Here is a 20,661-nt window from a genome sequence, read left to right as displayed (position 1 = left end):
TCAGCACAACGCTGTTTTTCAGTTTATTTGATCATCTCAATTTACAGGTTATGGCTCTTGCCAGGCAATGTCATCTCTATTTAAACTTCTCATAATATTTAATCAACGTATGTGGTTTTATAACAGTTGCCATACGTGATAAGTCAGAAATTTCAAACAAAGATTCACGATAATGATCATGAACATGGTGCTGCTCATTTATATTCAAGGTAATAAAAATAGGCAACTTACAGCAGTTTTTGAATAAAAATAGCTCTAAGAACTGTATATAGATACCCATGATAATTCACAAAGCGCTGGCTTCAATATCTTTTTTTCTTTTTTTAAATTTCCCCCAGGACCTTTAGAATCACATTTAGGCAAGCAGCTGATGTACTGTAGATGAAATTTTCTCAAATGAGAAAAAGTTCCATACGTCCAGACACCGTTTTAATGCTACATTTTCCAATGATGCACTGCTTTAATTCTAGTATTGAATTTTTACCAATAAAAAAGTTATATTATATTTGTATTTTTTAATACGAGTCACTCTTAAGGTCACACTGCAATATCTCAGTATTTCTAAAATAACAGAATTACACTTAGAAGATGGTTTTAAAGCATTCAATTGCGGTGTCTGTACAAGACATCCCTCAATGGACACCCCCAAGCTTGCTCTCTTGCTCCCTCATCAGCTCCTGTAGTCAGTGTCCTGTCCTCCGTTCCCGCCTCCTCCTGCGCTCTTCTCCTTATTTCCCCCGCCTCTCGTTCCAGATGGGCGGCATGGAGGCGGTCATCACGGGCCTCACGGACGACTTCAAAGTCCTGAAGAGGAACAGGAAGCTGTTCACGTTCGCCACGGCGTTCGGAACGTTCCTGATGGCCTTGCTTTGCATCACAAACGTGAGTCCCCCCCCCCCCCCATTTTTAACATGCCCAGGACTTCTCTGTGCCCCTTTGCAGGTTAGAGATAAAGGCGGGACCCCTTTGGCTCCTCAGCAAAGTGCACAGCGACATATCCAGCGTTAACTGAACGTGAACAGAGCACACATTTGAGCAGATTTAATACAGAATATTTTCTGGTGTGCAGATGGATGCCATAATGGCCTTTTTATTGGACTGCTGCAATTACCCGTTGGGAAAGAAACAGCCTGCAGGGCACACACACGGTGTAAATCATATGATCAGAGAAAATGGAGGGCTTGGACAGAATAAACAGTTCAGGAACGCAATGGCTGGAGGTTGTAGGGCAACTTGTTGCTAACAGGGACTGGTATACAAGTAACGCTGATCACGTTAGACGTGAGAACTGAAGGATGAAGCAGTTTCGCACAGTGAAGACCAACGTGTCTCTAGATAGAACATCACCGAAGAGGCTTAGTTTTTGCTTGAACTACGAGTTCATGGTTGTAAGAGACAATGAAAGGACTATCAGTGGGTCCAAATAGAAGACAGGTGCTTTTCAAAATGGATGGCCAATGCTTTTTGATTTTTGACTTGTATTCAGCTTTCACACAAATGTTGACAAGAGGAATTCAGGGTTCGAATGTCTAAAATACCTATCTTTACAACAACAAAAAAAAGGGAAGATTTAGTTGCAAGTTAAAATTACAAACTTGAATGTCAAGTCTTCCTGATTATTAAAACCGTTAAAGCAGTTTTACTATGTTAAGAGATACTCTGCAGTCCATCCTTTGAAATGTAAAACATCAGGTTTGGGGGGTGATGATTAAGCCTGAAGATTCTCTGAACTTATGCCATGACATACACAAGCACTGCGACTCTTTCGTGTTTCAAGCTGCACTGTTATTCTTTTTTCTCCTGTAGGGGGGGATCTACGTCCTGACCCTGCTGGACACCTACGCTGCAGGAACTTCCATTCTGTTTGGGGTGTTGGTCGAGGCCATAGGAGTGTCCTGGTTTTATGGTAAGTTCTTTTCACCTGAATTGGCACACTCGCTAATTAAAGGTGTCACAAATCATTTGACCTTTGACCCTTGTCACGTTTAACCTGGTTACTTTCCCGTCACTGCACTGTAGTTATACCGTAATTTCCCCCAGTGCTAGCATAGCCTTGGGCCTCTTTCCCAGCGTAGTCCATTTTGTGGGTCCTATGTGAACACAATGGGGGGACGGACCTGGTGGCTAACACGACAGACTGCAGGCTATGAGCTAGTACGGCCCAGCATCCCCTCTGTCCTCCGCTGGGACACCACGAGCCACACGCCCCCGGTGTCTCCGCCACCGAGCCCTGCGGCACCTGCTGACATTTCTGCTGGAGCTCTCCTCTCCCCTCCTCTCCTCCCTGTCTGTGCCTCTTTTACCTCCTCTCCTCTACGTTTATACTCTCTGACAGAAAGAGGTTCTCTCACTGAGGGTAAGCACACACGATTTCTGCTTTGATCGCAAGAAAGAACCGGGCGGTTTGAAGCAACGCAACTCTTACAGAAAAGCTGTGATTTTAGCAACGCGGTGAAATTGCATCTAATGGAAACAGAAAATTTATTAACACCTGGATTGGATTTATCATGTTGGAGTTAAATATATAATACTCAATGTGTATTTTACATGGGATGTCTTTTACCCTGTTGCATCAGCATGTTTGGCCTGGTACTCAGTTAGCTGTGTTTGCTTGTCTCCCAGGTGTGGACAGATTCAGTGAGGATATCGAGCGTATGATGGGCTTTAAGCCTGGCCTCTACTGGAGGCTGTGCTGGAAGTTTGTCAGTCCCGCCTTCCTCCTGGTAAGATTTTTGAGTGGGGGGGGTCTTATTTATAGAGCTACCCCCCCGGCTTCCTCTGTGTGAACCAGTGGCAATTCATCTACATCACGTAGTTCATGTAGCCCTAGCTTCCGCCCAGCCACTGCTTGACTGAACATTGAGCATTATCACATGCTGTTCTACAGCTCATTTCCAAACATCATGCCTTTGACCTTACAAATGATTTAAGGTGAGTGGGTTTGATTTAAAAATGGCCATTTTAGTGAAAGTAAGGAGCTGTCGGCAGTCTGGGTTTAACTCATGTTAAAGAAGCAGCAGGGGTTAAGACTATACTGCCTATGTATTTCAATCACCGGCTTGTCGTGACTGTAGTGTAGTGTAATTACTGTAAAGGACACCTATAAATAGGCCACCCTAGAAGAAGAGACAATCTCACCGGGCTCTGACCTGGATAAACAAAGAATAAATGAATCGATATAAGAACATGTCGGTCGACACATGCACATAGCTTTCGATGGAACACATTCATTACTGTTATTAACGCTTTTTATTTAGCCAAACTTCTCCTATAGGTTTGGCATTTGCAAATACGGACTTGCATGTTTAAATGTAGGCTTGTTATTAGAAAAAAAGGTGGTCATTGCTTGATTATTGGGTACACTGAAAGTATAACCTTTAAATATAAAAAAGTCGGGGGCAAAAATAAAAAGGTGTCTATGTGGTGACGTCTCCTTTTGTCTCTTTAAATTTGATGTGCCGCCATTTCCATAGACTTATTCCATTTACTTTTTTCTCACTAATGTCAGAAATGTATGATGAAGGAAACCCACGCCTTTTTTGGTTCAACTTTCTTGATATTTGCAAGGACACAGTTATGGCAGTGGGATGTTAGGGAGCCTCTTTGACACTTACTTTGAAGTTAACAAAGGGCAAGTCCACGTGCATTCTGTTCTGCAAGGTCACGTTGAGTCAGAATGAAAGCCCTGCTAAAATAAGCAGTGCGTGAATCAATGTATAAATATTCTGAAAGCCATTGTTTGTGTTCAGAGTAAGACAATTGTGCTGTATTTTTGCACCGCGATGAAACATACATATTCACGCAAGTGTTTCGATGAAAGAATCCATTTTTGTCCTTTCAGTTTGTGGTAATTGCCAGCATTGTGACGTCCACTGGTGCCAGGTATGATGACTACATCTTTCCTCGATGGTCCAATGTGGTTGGCTGGGGAATAGCACTTTCATCTATGCTTTTTGTACCATTCTATGCCATCTACAAGTTCACCAGTGCCCCAGGAACATTTAAAGAGGTCAGTAGAAATGCTTTTGTAATGTAAGAGCATTACAGGTTTGTTGTAGAATTTGAGGCAAAACTAAAATAACAAAAAAATAATAATAATTGGTTCAATATTAGTGGGAATATCCATAGTGAAACATTTTGACTCAGATGTTGCATCAACCTCAACTTCACTTGAGTTCAGCTTTTGAGTTCAATGCCTTTGTAGAGATGGGTTTGCATCATGCTGCACAGAAGACTTTTTAGTGCTGCATATTCAAACTATTTGAAAAACCTTCCCTTGTCTCCGGTGATGGGTATTATAAATAGGTCTGTAATATAAACACAAGTTGACGGACTGCCGGATTGCCAACTTTTTATGAACCTAAGGCCAAAAAAATGAAAGAAAGTTTTGTCAAAACATTTTAGTTCTTTCACTCTGCACAGGCAAAATTATCAGTGCAGAGTGCTCCTAGGACTGAATGCTAGCCATGAAAGAAAATTTACTGAGAGCAATATGCTGTAAGAGCCATTTTCAGTTTGCTTCACACCTTATGTATAATATCCCCGAGGATATAATTTGTGCTTTGGAAAAAAAATATAATGGCTGCTTTGATGCTTTACATTTCAGAAGATAGCTTACTGCATCACACCTGAGCATGAACATCACCTTGTGGCTGAGGGCAATATCAGGCAGTTCAAGGTGAGTCTACGAATTGCATTTACAGCAATATACGGCAAACATTTAAAGTCAATGGTCAAACCAAATGCGCAGAACTATAGTTATGGACGATAATTGTGTTTTTTCCATTGCAGCTGAAGCACTGGCTGGCCATCTGAAGTAGAGACCTCCCGGTCACTGTGCAAAAGGTCAGAGAATGCTGGAGAAATTCAGCTCCAGTGCAGAGCAGCCTGCTCGCTCTGCCAAAGATCAGCGGCATTCCTTGGAGAAGAATCTTCTAGTTTGTGTTTTAGAATGATGTGCTATCTGTGCTGTCTATTTGTCTTGGACATTTTTTATCTTACTTGTTTTCTTTTTTTTTTTGTAAACATTTTATAATATTTAGTTTTGTCGTTTTTCTTTTTATAGATTTCTCAAACCTCCTATTGTTTGAAACAGAGATACGGCTAGCTAAAAATATAATATTTATCTAATGCAGCTATATATTTGCAGCTAGCTAGCAAAGAAGCTTTAGCTTTAGAGCTTCAGGTCAAGCCAGTGCTGTGTAAGCACTGGACCCTGGACTGTTTTTTTTTCAGTCCAGTCCGCTTTACTGAAATAAAAGTTAGCGTTGCCTTCTAAAACAAAATGTGACACTGACAACAGCAAGTTTCAGGAAGTTTATGTAGCTGAAGAGATAGAACTTGGAATAGTATGCCATAAGTATGAACCAAGTACTGTTCCACTGCCTGCATGGCATAGTCACAAACCCTTATCTAATGCCAACTTCATTTTGCATTGTGCTATCAATCGTATCTATAATCTATAGGGATTTACCATATGTGTATGTGCACACAGGCAGGTTTTTCAGATGTATAAATGCAAAAAGATCCAGATGCACTCAGGGTGGATGTTGGTAATCTGTAAGATGTCAGAGGGGTCAGAATTTTGGTGTATCCGTGCAGTGACGGACCGAAAGGACACCTTACACCGAATTCCTTGCATTATCTCTCCCTTCTGTCTCCGTCACAGGGATACCCAGCATTCCCTGTATACTTGCATATCCCAGCGAGCATTCTGGGAGCACTGGCAATCAGTAGGGAGTGAGTGACACACTGCAGCCAATCACTACATAAGGCTTCTAAATACCGCCAGCATATGGAGTCATATATATTCCTTACCCTGCAATTCCCTGGCAAATTGTCAGTATGCATTCCTGTCACACACGGATGTGCATATTTAAATTACTGCCTCTTACCCACCTTTGAAATAGCTTTATTTTGTTTTTTTGTTTTTTAAGGAGAACAAGTCAAGTGTGTCAGTGCCTTATCAAGCAGAGCACTAAAACCCATCCCAACTGTTTGCGGCTTCGTTGTGTCTTTTTATTGGGCGGTTTGTGGTGGTTTAGGCGTTATTCGTCGCAGACTTGTAGACTGTTCGGAGGTTTCTCCTGAGGCAGCTGGATGTTCGTTTCTTTTGGGCCGAACTTCTTGTGAAAGGTCTGAAGCCATCGCCTCTGATCAGCAAAACCAAATGCTGCTCTAATTTCAAATGACTTCAGCGAGTGCAAATCAGCGGCTATATTCAGGAGCACTGGCAATCATTTTTACCAAGAGCTGTGCAATCAATGTTCTTTAAAGACACCTGTAAATGCAACAAAAAGGAATTCCAGCAAGTTTATAGTTCACGTGAGAATTCAAACTGCGCCGCAGTAGATCGTACAAAACTGCTGACAAAAAAATGTTCCTCTGAATTATCATTAAATAGTGATGTTAGCTGCACATCTGTAACTGTACATCAGTGCGTACCTTGGGACCATTTTACCAATAGCTGCCATACAGTATAAGCTGCCAGCCTAATTGTGAATGAAGACTGTTCTTATTGAGGTCACTTTCAGTGTATATGAAAGATTTCTGGTCACACATTGATACAGACTATTTACCCAGTGTACTGTAAATGCTAAAACATTGCACACAGCTAGCAGAGTATATTTATGATGAGTTTGCGTTGTTGAAATCAAGTGCTTTTCTTACAGTGCATCAGTTCTGTCTACTTTACCACTCTGACAAAGATCAGTCTCTATTTTTGTGTGCTGCTGTTTTTATATATTGTGACTACTTATGTGCAAAACTTCATAACTTTTAAGGAATTGTTATATTTAGAAGTGTCTGATAAGGTCCATATGGATGCAGTAACATAATGATAAAGATTTTTCAGTTTATTGGCATTATGCTAATTCCAGGTTCAGCATTTATTGTCACATGATAGTCTGCACTGCCTTGATTTGTTCTCAGTTTTCTTCCAAAGACAGTATGTTTTGCATGCGTGCGTGTGTGTGTGTGTGTGTGCGTGTGCGCGTGCATGAGTGTGGAGGGGCGTATGTATGTTGAAGTGGCCTAGAAGTATTTTTTTTTTACTATTATACGTGAGAAAATAGCTCAGTCACAAATTATGCCTGTATTATCCAAAATCCGAAATGTTTATGAACTACACACTGATCAGTCAACAGTCTTATATGTTTTGTATGATAGTTTGCATTTTAGATTTTTACAGAAGTAAAATTTTGCAACAAGAAAAGTGCCAGAATTCCCATTCATAAACCTAGATTTAATCCACATTTGTTTGGATTCAGTTTAACTCAGTTAAATCTGCTTTTGTTTATTGTTGTTTTTTTTTTCAGAAAGAATTTGGAATGTTCAACAATCACAATACTTTACTAGTCAAATTATATTTGCAAAGAAAAAAAACCTACACTAGTATTTATTTGTTATTCCAAATTAAGAACAAATGTTGATTGAATCCAGGCCATAATCTCTAGTTCTTATTTTTTAATTAATTAAAATTACATTTATCTAAAATTCAACTTCTTTTTAAGATCCAAATAGGCAGTGAATAAGCAACTCATACACATACAGTATGAAATGAAAATATATTATGATGTATAAATATATTCTTTTGTTATGTATAATCTTGTATTTATCAAATTGTTTATAACAGAAAGTGAATGTAAATATTTTCTGCATAGCTGTTGACTGTTATATCATGGCATTTGATGTACAAGAGGAAAAATATTTTAAAAATGTATACTTCACTGTAACCTGGGGCAACGTTGCCAAATGAATGTTGACAAATAACCTTGGAATCAACAAACTGTGTTTACAGAATACTATGTACAAGGCAATGTCCTCCTGAACGTTACAGACTGTAAAGATAAATACGTCAAAATGTTCACATAAGTAAAATAAAACACCAGTGGATTCGACCAGGGATTTTGTGTAGAATTCTTGTTTCTCAGAGAATATATTGCATTCCCAATGCTTCAAAGATTTTATTTTTTGGATGTAGACCAACCAAAAATGTAAAAATAATTTTTCAGCAAAAGATTTGTGACTAATTACAGGTTCCAATTGGGTGTTTGTATTAAACAATAACTGAACGAGTGATTGTCATGGGGAAATAACCTCCTAAATCTCTTTCATAAATGACAAGGTCAGAGAAGCATGAGGAGACCTTCAGAAAGGGAAGTTTTGTTTTGCACTTTCAACAGAAGGCTGGACAAGGTCATTTCAATCTAAATTTAAAACAGAATATGTAAAATAATAATAACATTGTCAGTGTAAATAACCAAGAATGTAAGATTTAATTAGATATTCATGTTTTCCTGGTTTACCATGTTACCACCATACAAAGACCAGAATGCACTTATCAATATGCCCACCCTTTCTAGAACCAAAGGCACATTATACATACTGTAAGGTTCTTGTTACACATTCTTTCAAAATCATTTCTTGTCAATTAAATGTGAGACAACCCCTTAAATGCATTTCTGAGGCAATGAATTGTTACTAGGCACAGATTTGGGGTTCATTAATTAAAACATCCAGTTCAGTAATGCTCCTGCGCTGTGTTATTGCTGTGCCAGTGCCCCATGCCCTCACAGATTACTATATGACAGGGTGATGAGGGAAGACATATGACAAGCTTCAACTAAAACTGAATGAAATATCAATCATTTTCATAATGGAGAAGTGGCTCCAGGATCAACTCTGCATACATCAATATTTCAGAGGGTCACAAGATCCTCTTGTGCTGCTGCTCAAAAGGTATAGGCTAGTTACGCATACAACACAGCCAGAAATGCCCTTTGATGAGACAGCATGACTTCCCTCAGTGTCTGTTCACACCTTCAAGCATTCCAACAGGGAGTAGGCAACCGGAAGCATCTACTGTATGCTTTGACTGCACTTTCCTCAGAGATACACTGAACCAAATGACAAAATAGCTGCTCACTCATAGCAGACGGAAAACGTGAACCTAGAACTCCTTTTATTTCTGTGGCCCCATAGAAGTCTTCCCTCTATTGTATCGATCACCAGGCCTGCCTCCCCATCGCGACCACTTCCCTCCCCCCACTCCCCACCCCCCACCCCCCTTTTCCCGGCCTTCATCGTAGACAATTGATTTTTTCCCTCTTTTCGCTGAGTGAGGGCTTCTCGTTCCCCCGCCTGTCAGAACCTTTCTGCAGTCTGTCATTTTCATTATGGTCCCTAATCTCTCCTCACACCCCACCGCACAGGGCCTCTTTGACAGCTTTTTGTACTGTTGTTGTTTACAGGCAGCATGCTTTGCCATTGCTGCTGCGTCTCTCCCTGCAATATTCCGCATTTGCATAGTGCTTACCGGGTCAACTTTGCAGGCCCGCTAATAATGTCAATCAACCCAGAGGCTTCTCTCTAGCTACATGGGAGTCAATGGACCGCCATCAGTCACCCGTGAACCGACAGAACAGCGATATCCTTGTATTTAGGTCCACGCGTGCCGTTGAGCCAAGTCCTAAGAGATTCCACAAACTGTGGAAATCACAAAGAAAAACAGTGTGTTCATACAGTAGTGATCAAGGGTAATGGAGCGGTTTCTCCTGTTAAGCTGAAAGACATTTCACCTGGGCAAGGCATTATGGGACGAGACTTTCTGCTAAGGGCAAAAAAGAACGATATTGCACTCACACGATTGAATGTGCACTTCCCGCAGTACCCCAGATATTTAGTTGGCACTGAGTGTACCACAGAAAGGCAAGGTGAAGAAGGAGAAATAATGTAAATGTGAGCATTTATACGCAGGCAGAACATGTGCACCTGAGGGAGCCAATATTGTAATAATAAAAATAAATCTCTCGGAGCCTGGAGTCAGAGACTGTACATCTACGGAACAAACGAGCACAATGAAATCATGGACGATGGAGCCAATCCGCAAGACATTCCTTTAGATATGACTGCAAATCTTACTGGATGTTGTCCCAATGGTCAAGCTCGATAAAACAGAACAAACAGCTTCAAACCGCCACAGCAGACTGTTCTCCTGACTTAAGACGGTGCTGCCGTTTCGTTCACCGACCTAAAAAATTTACTGAACACAAACGGATAAACTGTCAGCGTTAAAAGAAAAGTATCACAGAATTATTCCAAATAACATTTCAAACTATACATAGCCTATATCATTGGGAGCCAGTTTCCTTTTTTTGGGGGCGGCTGTTACCCAGAATGCCTCACAAACACAAACAGGTTCTATACAGGAGCCTGTCAGGTAGGGTGTCAGTAATCGCGTTGCCGCCTGTTTTCTCATCTTTAGCCTCTTGGAAAAGGAGGACTGAACGCGGGTCTCACGTGACAGACAGTTGTGATCCAAATGGCATTACACAACACACCTCTCGCTGTGGCAGAAGCCCCTTAAACCACTCGAGTGCCCCGCAGAGTGATGTGAATGACATTCAGGCTCAAATTGGAAAGCCGGAGGTCAGCGTGAAATATTCCTGGTCCGGCCTACAATTTCGTTTTCTGTAGTTGAATTAGCGGAGATAATTATTTGTGCTGACAGCTGGTGGTTTAACCCTTCCCTGCCCAGAATCTAGTGAAAACAGCATGCTGAATATAAGATTTTAGTCAATTCGGTTTCAACATTGAAGGAATCTTGGAGCCTTTTATATTAAGTAAATGCGACTGAAATTACAGCATATTAAAGTTTTATAAAAATGTGCATTTATAAGGTCCACGTGTAAAGCACAAGGAAGATATTTTACGTAGAAACTTAGCATCATGTAAAACTATGCTTGCTGATGATTCAATGACAAAGTTGAATGGCAAACACAAATACAACAAACAAATATGTGACACACAATGACGTTCTTTTTTACCATGTGTTCATGACTTTTACAGTATTTCAGACTATGAAATGTGAGCATGAACTGTGGAGCGATATTCCATGGCGGCAAAAGAGAATTATTCTTCAGCATTTCCATTTTGTGCATATGTCTGCTTACTGAACAGTGATGTGCGTGCAGCATTCTTACGCAGTGTTTACCAGTGTAGAGCTCATATACACGCTTGTGTTTGTGTATATAATACGACATCTGCTGTGTATTCATGCTATAGGCATTCAGCAGTGTGCACAGAAAACAAATATCCCAGTAACCTCATTGTGGGGGTATGAACTGCAATACTCAGCCACAACATTCAATGCATTTTATCCTGGTCCACAGAGAATGATTTTGTAAAAATCCATACACTTCATCAATGATATTGTACTAGGTTGAGACCAGAGTTATTCTTCGCTATAGGCCCCCGTATTTGTTTCAGGAGAAAGCACGCGTACTCCGGGTCGGAAAAGGACAAACAGAGGTACAAAAGACAACGCTGAAGCACCTGCCAATCACCCCGAGAACCCCAAATAATCAATCGCCGCTTCGTTTGTGTGTCAGAGAAAGGCCCTGAAAGGCTGCTCCAGGCCTCTCCCGAAAACCTGCAGGATCACCCCCTTTGCCTCGTTTCTGTCGTCGTGCGAAAGCTCGCAGTGACTCTTCCTCCCTGTTTACTCAGCCTTCCCAGCGTGCAGCGTATCGCACGTGTGCATATCGGCCCGATGACGCACGGAGACCGGAGCCAAGAGCATCACACACTCTCAGTCAAAGCCGGCAGTTTTTTTATCGTTATTAGTTTGCTGCGTTCTGAACTCCACCCAAGCTTTTATTTTCTTGGGGAGCGAGTCTCCAGAGAGAGAGAGAGAGAGAGAGAGAGAGGGCGGCTGTGGATTCTGAAAGAAGGAGCAGACAGTCTGCCACCATCTGCAGCAGAGTTTCCCCACCTTCCCCGCGACTCGCATCCACAGCCCCCGAGAATTGAGCCGGGTCCTTTCTTTCCACCGCGCGTGCGCAACGCTAGCGCGTTTGCAAGATGACTACACTGCATGCGCTGTTCTCGTGTCTTTGAATGAACCTCTCAGCGATAGGTTTACTGTAGCTCTCCGAGTTTTGGCTTCATCAAACTCAAATTTATTCGAACATCATAGACCGATCAAGAAATCTCCAGAGTCAAACAATTCTCAAAAAAAAATTTATATAGATTATCATCTTCTATGAACATATTTGAAGTGCATAATACGCTCAATTCCATTAATTGTCATTATCATTAATGTTGTTATTATTAGTGGCCATTTGCATTTGTGACTGACAGGAAAACCAATGGCAGGCAGCCTCAGTCTGAACTGAGCTTTAGATGATGTTCACTTGTGAGCAGCCTCTCCCACTGTCCCCTGTCATTTCAGCAACACTTACCTGGTTCCTTGCTTTTGCCTCTTAATGCAATAAAAAGATTAAAACCATAAAATTTCAACAACTTTGTCTGGCCAATAAGACGAGCTGGGAACCCAGAGACAGACGGCTAATTGCAGATCTCTCTGATAATGCGATTGTGAGAAGAAAGACCTTTTGGGCTTACCTCTTCATTTCGAGAGCTTGTTTTCCGCTCATAATCCAGTTATGGCCAGAGAATCCATGTGACCATAAAGATAGAAATCTCTGCTTAGTTTTCGTGAACAGGACCTCTTCATGAAGCTGTGGCCAGAACAGAAGAGTTGTTGTTATTAAAAAGTTAATGTTGAGGTCATTTGTGCTGAAAAAGCATTAATAAGACGCATTCATATTCCATCAAAGCACATATCTCAACATTTCCTAGAACAGTGGTTCTCAAACTCGGTCCTGGGGTACCACTGTGTATCCAAAATTGCAATCCCAGTATTTTAACAAAGCTATTATTATTTTTCCTTAATTAGGTGCTTTCCATGTTCAGAGGGATTAGCCTATTTACCCTCTTATTTACCCTCTGTCAGATATAGCTATGCATGCCATAAAGAATAAAGTTAGGTGTTCACATTGTGCTTATTGTTCTGTATTGCAAACAATTACATAAAAAGAGGTAACAAAACATTTAACAAATTATAGACTGAAATGAATCAATAGGCTCCTAATTAGGATCCTGGACACACGTGTTTAAGTTCTTTGATATATTCTTCCCTTAAATTAAATAACACATTTCAAGTTTGGATTTTTATCATTTGTTTTGCCTTTGAATTTTTCATCATATACCAAATGGTTCAGTGGCCATGCGTCCACACTTTCATCAATTAGGAGTCTAATTATTCAACCCCAGTCTTTAATTTGATCAGTTAAAACCAGTTTTTTTTTTTTTACTTACTTCTCTTTATGCTGTCATTTGCAATATACCATAATGTGAATATGGGACTTTATTCTTTATGGCATGCGTTGCTATTTCTGACATGATGTGGCTTTAAGAAGGTCCTAATCCCCCTAAACATGAAAAGCACCGAATTAAGGAAAATTAATAACTTGTCAAAATTCTGGAATTGCAATTGTGGTTGCGACGAAAACCAGCACACACACAAGTACCCAAGGTCCAAATTTGATAACCACTGTCCAAGAATATATAATCCATGCTTCACATCACATAAGTAAATACACCATTTCCGAGAAGAGTTTGATGTCTGATATTGTGCTTGATAAGTAGACCACTCTTTTGCCAGCTGAATGGAGTTTATTTAATTTAATGTGGCTCTGGAGAATGAGAAGATGTTGTTTGAAAAAGAGTAATATTTTGGTCAAATAACCTTTTCTTTGTTGATTTTGAGGCATGAGATCATTGTTTTAGCTCCCAGAGAGGGGATACTAGGTTGTCAGCCAAAGTGTCTTCGTATTTGCTAAAGTTCATGACTCCACTGACCATAACAAGAGTCCCAGAGCTAATAGATAATTCCATAACATCAAAGATTCTCCTAAATATTTAGCCTAACAGTAGGTATGACGTCCTTTTCAACAGAATGCATCTGTCTTCCGACGCCAACCCCTCCACTGTTGTGCGGGGCGTGGAAAAAAGAGCTCAATTTTGGTGTCACCTGACCACGGCACCAGGTTCCAGTTGTAGTTCCAAAGGGCTGAACTTCGATTGGAAGCGGGTGTTATGGTCTGATGAGACCAAAATTGACCTCTTTTGTGTTTTTTAAATGCCTTTTTTTGCTCATCTTGATCAAGGGTGCCATAAATTTTGGAGAGCACTGCATCTGGATAAACAGCATTCTTTTTTATAAGCTAGCCAATGGAAGCCTTTGGGCCCTCTCTCACGCTCTCTTTAAATCGTGTATATTCAAGCTGAGCCATGATTTTTGATATGCTAACCTAAAACGGCGATGGTAGTTTTAGATAAACAATGAGTAGATCTACAGAATTAAGTTACCGCCGTCGCCTAAGAAGATTAATTGAATGGCATCACAAGGACGAATCTGCCGCAGAGCGTGATTTCCGTAGGGTTAGGGGAGAAAAGGCATCAGAGATGCTCCCGCAGTGCACTGCAGAGGCTGAACGGACGAGGATCAGCGAGTGGGTCACAGCAAGACAGCACCGCCCAAGATGCCGACTGTTTGGGACAGAGGAAGTCCGACTTCAACTGTATTTTTTTAATTCAGGAAATATTCTCAGAGGTTTGTTTTTCTGTACAAGCGAAAACAGAATGAAGAATGATATTTTTCCACTGTATTTTCCAGTAGAGATCAGTTGGTGACTGCGAGAGATGACACGGTCCGATAATGAACTGTGCTGTTTTTGTTGTTTGATGTATGGCAATGTCCCGCTCTCTTTCCACAGGTCCGTGCCAAACATGCATGTAAAAGTGTGTCTCCAGAGGACTGGTGGAAAGTACATGGAACAGTGTTGTTGTACTGAGATTGGAAAAGGTCATAACGAACCAATAAACTGACAGAGAGCAAACATTCTTGAACCAGACTCAGCTGATGTGTGGCATACTACACGTGAAACAACTGAAAATCAGCAAAAGTAATCCATTAATGTGCCAAATATTCACCATTCGTACATGTAAGGGTCATCCACTGGGTACATTTCACTATGCAGTACAAACAGGCAGCGTTGAGCCCTCTCCTACTGAGCAAAAGGCACATCAAAAAAGGCTGCAGTGGCAGTTACGACAACAGTTACAAAACCTTAATAAAACATGACCTTCTTGGCAACATGTGTGGGGGGGGAACTTCATGGGGTTTCAAAAACATTTTTTTTCTACTTCAAGAGGCAGGCCAGCTGAAAAAAAAACAACTTTTTGTTTGTACAGCTCTGTACATGGGCTCTGTTTTATTCTGTTCTACAGTACCCCCTATATGCAAGTTTCCCTGTACATAAAACTGCCCCAGTACAGGCCATAGATCAGGTAGGCCTAATCCATACTTCCTGGGCTAAAAGACTGACTGTTCCTACCTCTGCTGTTAGGGACATTATCTAAACTACACCTCAGGGCACTCCACACCACATGACACAGTCCCTCTAACATCGTCAGCGATTGCATTACAGGCCTTCTATAGCAGACGCTCTTATCCAGAGCAACTTGCACAACTTTTTACAACATCCATTTATACAGCTGGATATATACTGCAGCAATGCAGGTTAAGTACCTTGCTTAAGGGTACAACAGCAGTGTCCTACCTGGGAATCAATCCTGTGACCTTTAGGTTACAAGACCAGGTCCTTGCCCATTATACTACACTGCCAACTAGGCTACATCAAGCTTTTATCTACTTTCATTCATCCCTGTGCATGTAATAACTCAGTTATTAAATACACACACAAGCCACGTCCATACAGAGTTGGGTAATTCATGTATTCTGCTCCCTCTACTGGGAATATGCAACAAAAAGATTTTAAACTTTCTAAACTGGTTTCTCTTGGTGTTTTTAAATCCATGATTTAGGATCTAGAGATAGTCTCCTTGCCATGTCGATGTTCTGGCTATATTTAGTGCCATGTAGGCTACTATATTTATGATTGTGATTTTAAATCAATTTATGGTGCATATATGGTGTCTGTGTCTAACATTGTGTAATTGACTGTTGCAGCCAGGGCACTCCTGTAAAAGAGATGTTTAATCCGAATTAGCTTATAATGATTAAATAAAGGATAAATTAATTATGTTAATTTAACATAATAATGCTGCTGTCAGTCTATTCATTAGATTTGGAAAAAATTATTTGGTTGTTTTATCCCCCAAATCTCTATTACGTGATAGTGTTGGATGCCCTGTTGCTGTTGGCAATGATGACACTGACAGCACTGAAACCTGATGACTTCAATGCTTTTTGGAGAAACACATTTATGGATTTGAAACTGCAAAAACGCAACAGAGGTTATTGGGACAGTGTGATTACACAACCCCTGGGATCCAGTTTTCATGACCCGAGGTGGACAATTGTTTTTTAAATTCTTAAAATTAGTCCGTAGAGCAAATTAATCACTCCAATTACGGAATATATCAGTCTGGAAAGGGCTACAGAGCCATTTCTGAAGCTCTGGGACTCCAAGGAACCACATAAGGAGCCAAATGGAGAAATGAATCTTCCCAGGAGCAAGCTGGCCTGCCAAGATTTCTCCAAAGGCACAGAGACAACTCATCCAGGAAGTCATAAAAGATCCCAGAAGTAGGCCTACGTCCAAAGAACAGCAGCCCTCTCTAGCCTCAGCTAAGGTCAATGTTCATGACTCCACAGTGCGAAGGACACTGGGCAAAAATGGGATTCATCAGACAGTAGCAAGGCAGAAAGCACAGCTAACCAAAAGAAACATCAATGCTCGTCTCACATATGAAAAAAAATGGATGACCCCCCAATCCTTTTGGGATAATGTTCTATGGATAGATGAGTCAAATGTATAGCCTAACTTTTTTCACAACATGGGTCCCATTATGTCTGGCATAAAGCAAATATAGTATTTCACAGTAAGAACATCATACCAAAAGTCATACATGGTACTGATAGTGTGATGGTGTGGGGAATCTCTATAATCTAGGCCTAATTATAATGAGGAAACATTGATCGGGAATTGACAGTGTAATACTTTAATCTTCAATGACAGTAAAAACAACACCAAAGCAATTAGCTACAAGTAGAAGAAAACAGCTATTGTAATGAGGAATTTGAACATAGAAACCCCACATTGCATTGCAAGCCAAAATTAACTGGTGAAAATAAAATTTAGAACATTATGAAAACGTCAATCATCACACAAAGTAGGCTCTATTCTATCCAACAGTACTCTTACAAGTATTGGGTGGTATTTAACATCAAATGCCTAATGTTTTGTCCAATATATTTCGTTATATGTCCACTAAAGTCCCAAGCCGGATGCAGTTATAAGAGAAGATGAAATAAGAAAATAAGATAAATCGATCTGGTGTGCGGCCTGTACTGTAACATTAGGCAATTCCCTCTGGACAAGAGCGTATGTTTGCTAATTGAATGCACTAGCATTTAGATTTAACCTGCAAAACAAACGTAATAGCCTACATTCAGAATCAGTGTCACATTTTAACAATGTGATTGTGGAACTGATGGTCAACTAGTTGTGAAACTAAAGAGATAATATAAAAAAACTAGCGTTTTGGCTACCTGGTTTCTTCATGTTTAGTGATGTGTAACGCAGATTGTTCGCTACTTATCTATGATAACTACACATCATGGACAGGGACGACAACGATGATTATTATCAATACCACGTCAGCTAACGTTAGTTCACGTTACCTAGCTAGGTAAAATTTTCAGCAAGAACTTATTAATGTTTATCCCGAGCGCTTTTAAGAATGAATCCATCACCAGTCGTCTGGAGCACGTGTAATGTGTGGAAGGCATGAACTGTGCTCACTCACCACCGGTCCGACTTGCTCCTGCGGCCACATCTCAATCTCGTGCTGATCCCCTTTTCCTTCTCGGCTGTTACATGGCACGAAATTGAGTTGTAGGCTACCTATTGCGCTTTTTACAGAGTAGCCGTGAAAGAGCAAAAACCAGGCCCGAACCCCCAAAAAATAAATCAATTAAAATCCCCCCGTGGGGAGAAGAGCCCACAAACGTTGGCAAGAAAAAAAAACTTCTCAATGGGAAAAAATCTCGGGAGGAACCCGGCAATAGGGGGGAGCCTATCCTACGCTGACCGGCCTGTTTTAAAGTATGGGTAGAATGGAGGTAACATGAATGTAAAGAAGGATCTTGAGCAGGCTAATGTGTTGAGATATAGGCTGGTAAGCTGTAGCATATAGTTTAGAGGGACAGGTGCGTCAAGGCGAGGGCAGGAAAGAGGGCGAGGAACAAGACTGGAGCGATCCCAGAACTCAGGGAAAGGGAGGGCATGTTGTCCCAGGGAAAAAGAGAAAAGAGGATTCTACATAATTACTAGTACATTGGTTCACATGTGATTTCACCTCACCAGCCAAACCGCGCAAACGCTCAGTGAACTCCATGAACGCTATATGAACATGCGGCGCAGCAGCAAGCTCACTCCAGTACGTCACTTCCGGGTGTTAATCGCTACAGGTGGGCAGACAAGATAGATGTGTTTTTGGCGTTGCCAATGATATTATAAAATCGAGCCCAGTTGTAATTTTATGGGTTGTTTTCTTAGAACCTAAAAGTTGTACTGTAAAATTAATATTTATTTTTCTTTTATTCAAATTTGATTATTTGTCATGTTTTAATCAGTCTCAACTGAGTGAAATTGGCGCAGCAAGTCCTGTGGGTAGCACTGTCACCTCACTGCAAGAGGTTCCTGAACTTGAATCCCGGCCCGGGCCTTCCTGTGTGGAGTTTGCATGTTCTCCCTGTATCTGCGTGGGTACCCTCTGGGTATTCCGAGTTCAAACACAGTTCAAAGACATTTTCCAGGGCATATTCCTACCTCTCGCGCAATGCACACTGGGATAGCCTCCAGCAGGTATAGATAATGGATGGATGAGGGCAATTGTAGCCTAGACCTACTTTGTCCTTATACTATTTGTTTTTCCTCTTTTCATTAGTGCAGTCCTATGATGCATTATATAGGCTAACTATATATGACTATATTTTAAATCTCATGAAGCTGACTTTGATATAACAAATCTGACTTTGGTACTACAGAATGATAAATGATAGGCCATGCCAACCATTCTGAAAGTTTCTCAAGAGTGTCAAGATTCACAGAATCAACAAAAGAACAATGTTGAATGTTGTCGTAAGGACAAGGGTCTTCAAACCTGGTACTGCAGAGCCACAGATTTTAATGACTTTCATTGTTGTTTGGAACAAGACAATAGTTAACTCACCTCACCTGGCGTCTGGGCCTGAAATGGTTGCTGATTTTAAGGTGAAAACACAATTCACAAGACCTTGAGTTATGCCCAGCTCCTGTAATAATAGCTGGACAAACATCATAGAGCTGGAAATATCATGAGAGAAAACAATCAACACAAGCTGTTAAATTAGAGCATCATTTCCAAAGAATTGGTCCCCTGGCTATATCAGTTAATCATACTTTAGTTAGACAATTGTATTACACAATCTCTGAAATGGAAGTGGCAACCACAACACCATAAACATTTCCTGTGCGTCTGTGTGTATCTATGACAACATCTGTGACAGCATCGCAAACATCAAACAAGCAGAATGTGAGAGCAAGTATCTGGATGTCCAGTTTTTCTGCGCCGATTTATTCGGCGTGATGGCAATCTTGCTATTGCCTCAAGCTGAAGGGCATGAAAATAAACAGTGACAAAACAGAGTGTTTGTTCCCCCGGAGTTGGGGACTCAGGAGATCCCCATCTCCTGTAATCCTGTTTAGACTAGTTTGTGCCCTTCTGCGATGCGTCAGACGAGGAAGTTGCGATTGATGTTATCCTATACATCTGTAGCACATTTCCTGGGAGGCTGCTTACATGTGTCCGATGACCAAATCAGCCTTTCAAAGTCACAGACAAATGAGGTGACACATTGCCGTGAATACTTCGTAATTTCCATGTCTGGCGGCGCTGTTTAAAATAGCTAAAGCATACATGTAAAATGCGAAACATTAAAATCTACATTAAAAGAACAATCAAATGCTATTGCAGTATTAGGCAATGCCGCAGTCTTCTCAGCATTCTGATCCAACAGACCTTCCCTGTCTTTCTACATACAATGCTATCAAATGACGGTTTTCACAGTAATATGACTTCAACACACGGGCATGTTGTTCCAAGTTGTCGGTTAGCATCCAATCCCAGAGCAAAAGTCATAAATACATTACAAGGGTGACGCGTAACAATGGGCTAGTTACTCCAAAGTCAGTGTGTGTTATATTGGCACCCAGACTAAGGTCAAATACATATAATTTACTGAAACAATCACAATTATCAAAATGTGTTGCACTTCAAGAGAAAAACAGTATTTTCAAATAAAAGCTAAAAAAAAAAACGGAATATGCTAGTTCTTCTGCCTGGTGTAGGCCTTTGGTACTTTGAGATAGGCCTCCTTTGCACTACATTTTTTGACCTTGTATTACGCTTCATGCTCTGCTTTGTGCAGCTTTGCATAACATGCAGTATTACTTGGGATACTTTGAAGGTCTTTGTTGAATGCGTTGATGTAGTCTGTGCTCCTCCCTGGCGCTAAGGAATACTATGTGATTGCTGCAACATTATTTTATGGCACTTGGACATCATCTGTGGTAGGCTACACCATGTGGTATTTTGTGGTACATAAGGGATGCATTCCCATTGCAGTTATTACTTCAGTTATTAGTTTTTTGGGACTTTACAAGGCACAGCGAATACAAACTAAGGCACAAACATTTCATTTTGAAGCAAACTGCCAGCTCTACAAAGCACTGCAGTTTAAGATGT

The 20,661-nt window shown here is 40.8% G+C and overlaps 1 protein-coding gene and 1 long non-coding RNA gene across 4 annotated transcripts in view; one reads left to right on the top strand and one right to left on the bottom strand.

Annotated features, from left to right (window-relative positions):
* Nucleotides 1–5,542, top strand: part of LOC118214787 (sodium-dependent noradrenaline transporter-like) — a 28,140-nt gene extending 22,598 nt beyond the window's left edge. For all 3 annotated transcript variants that reach the window (XM_035395014.1, XM_035395013.1, XM_035395015.1), the window contains exons 10-15: nt 754–882; nt 1,807–1,906; nt 2,623–2,723; nt 3,842–4,009; nt 4,607–4,678; nt 4,792–5,542. In XM_035395014.1, the coding sequence (XP_035250905.1) occupies nt 754–882; nt 1,807–1,906; nt 2,623–2,723; nt 3,842–4,009; nt 4,607–4,678; nt 4,792–4,815 (594 nt within the window). In that variant the 3' untranslated portion in view covers nt 4,816–5,542. The remainder of the gene's footprint in view (nt 1–753; nt 883–1,806; nt 1,907–2,622; nt 2,724–3,841; nt 4,010–4,606; nt 4,679–4,791) is intronic.
* LOC118214788 lies at nt 11–18,284 on the bottom strand. The gene is made up of 3 exons (XR_004762682.1): nt 17,680–18,284; nt 12,406–12,521; nt 11–804 (listed from the first exon to the last, which is right to left on the bottom strand). It is a non-coding gene; the product is annotated as an uncharacterized LOC118214788 (long non-coding RNA).
* Between the last annotated feature and the right edge of the window lie 2,377 nt (nt 18,285–20,661).

Source organism: Anguilla anguilla, chromosome 16, assembly GCF_013347855.1.
Source record: "Anguilla anguilla isolate fAngAng1 chromosome 16, fAngAng1.pri, whole genome shotgun sequence".
In the NCBI taxonomy this organism is placed as follows: domain Eukaryota; kingdom Metazoa; phylum Chordata; class Actinopteri; order Anguilliformes; family Anguillidae; genus Anguilla; species Anguilla anguilla.
This window is presented reverse-complemented; position numbering and strand designations above follow the sequence as displayed.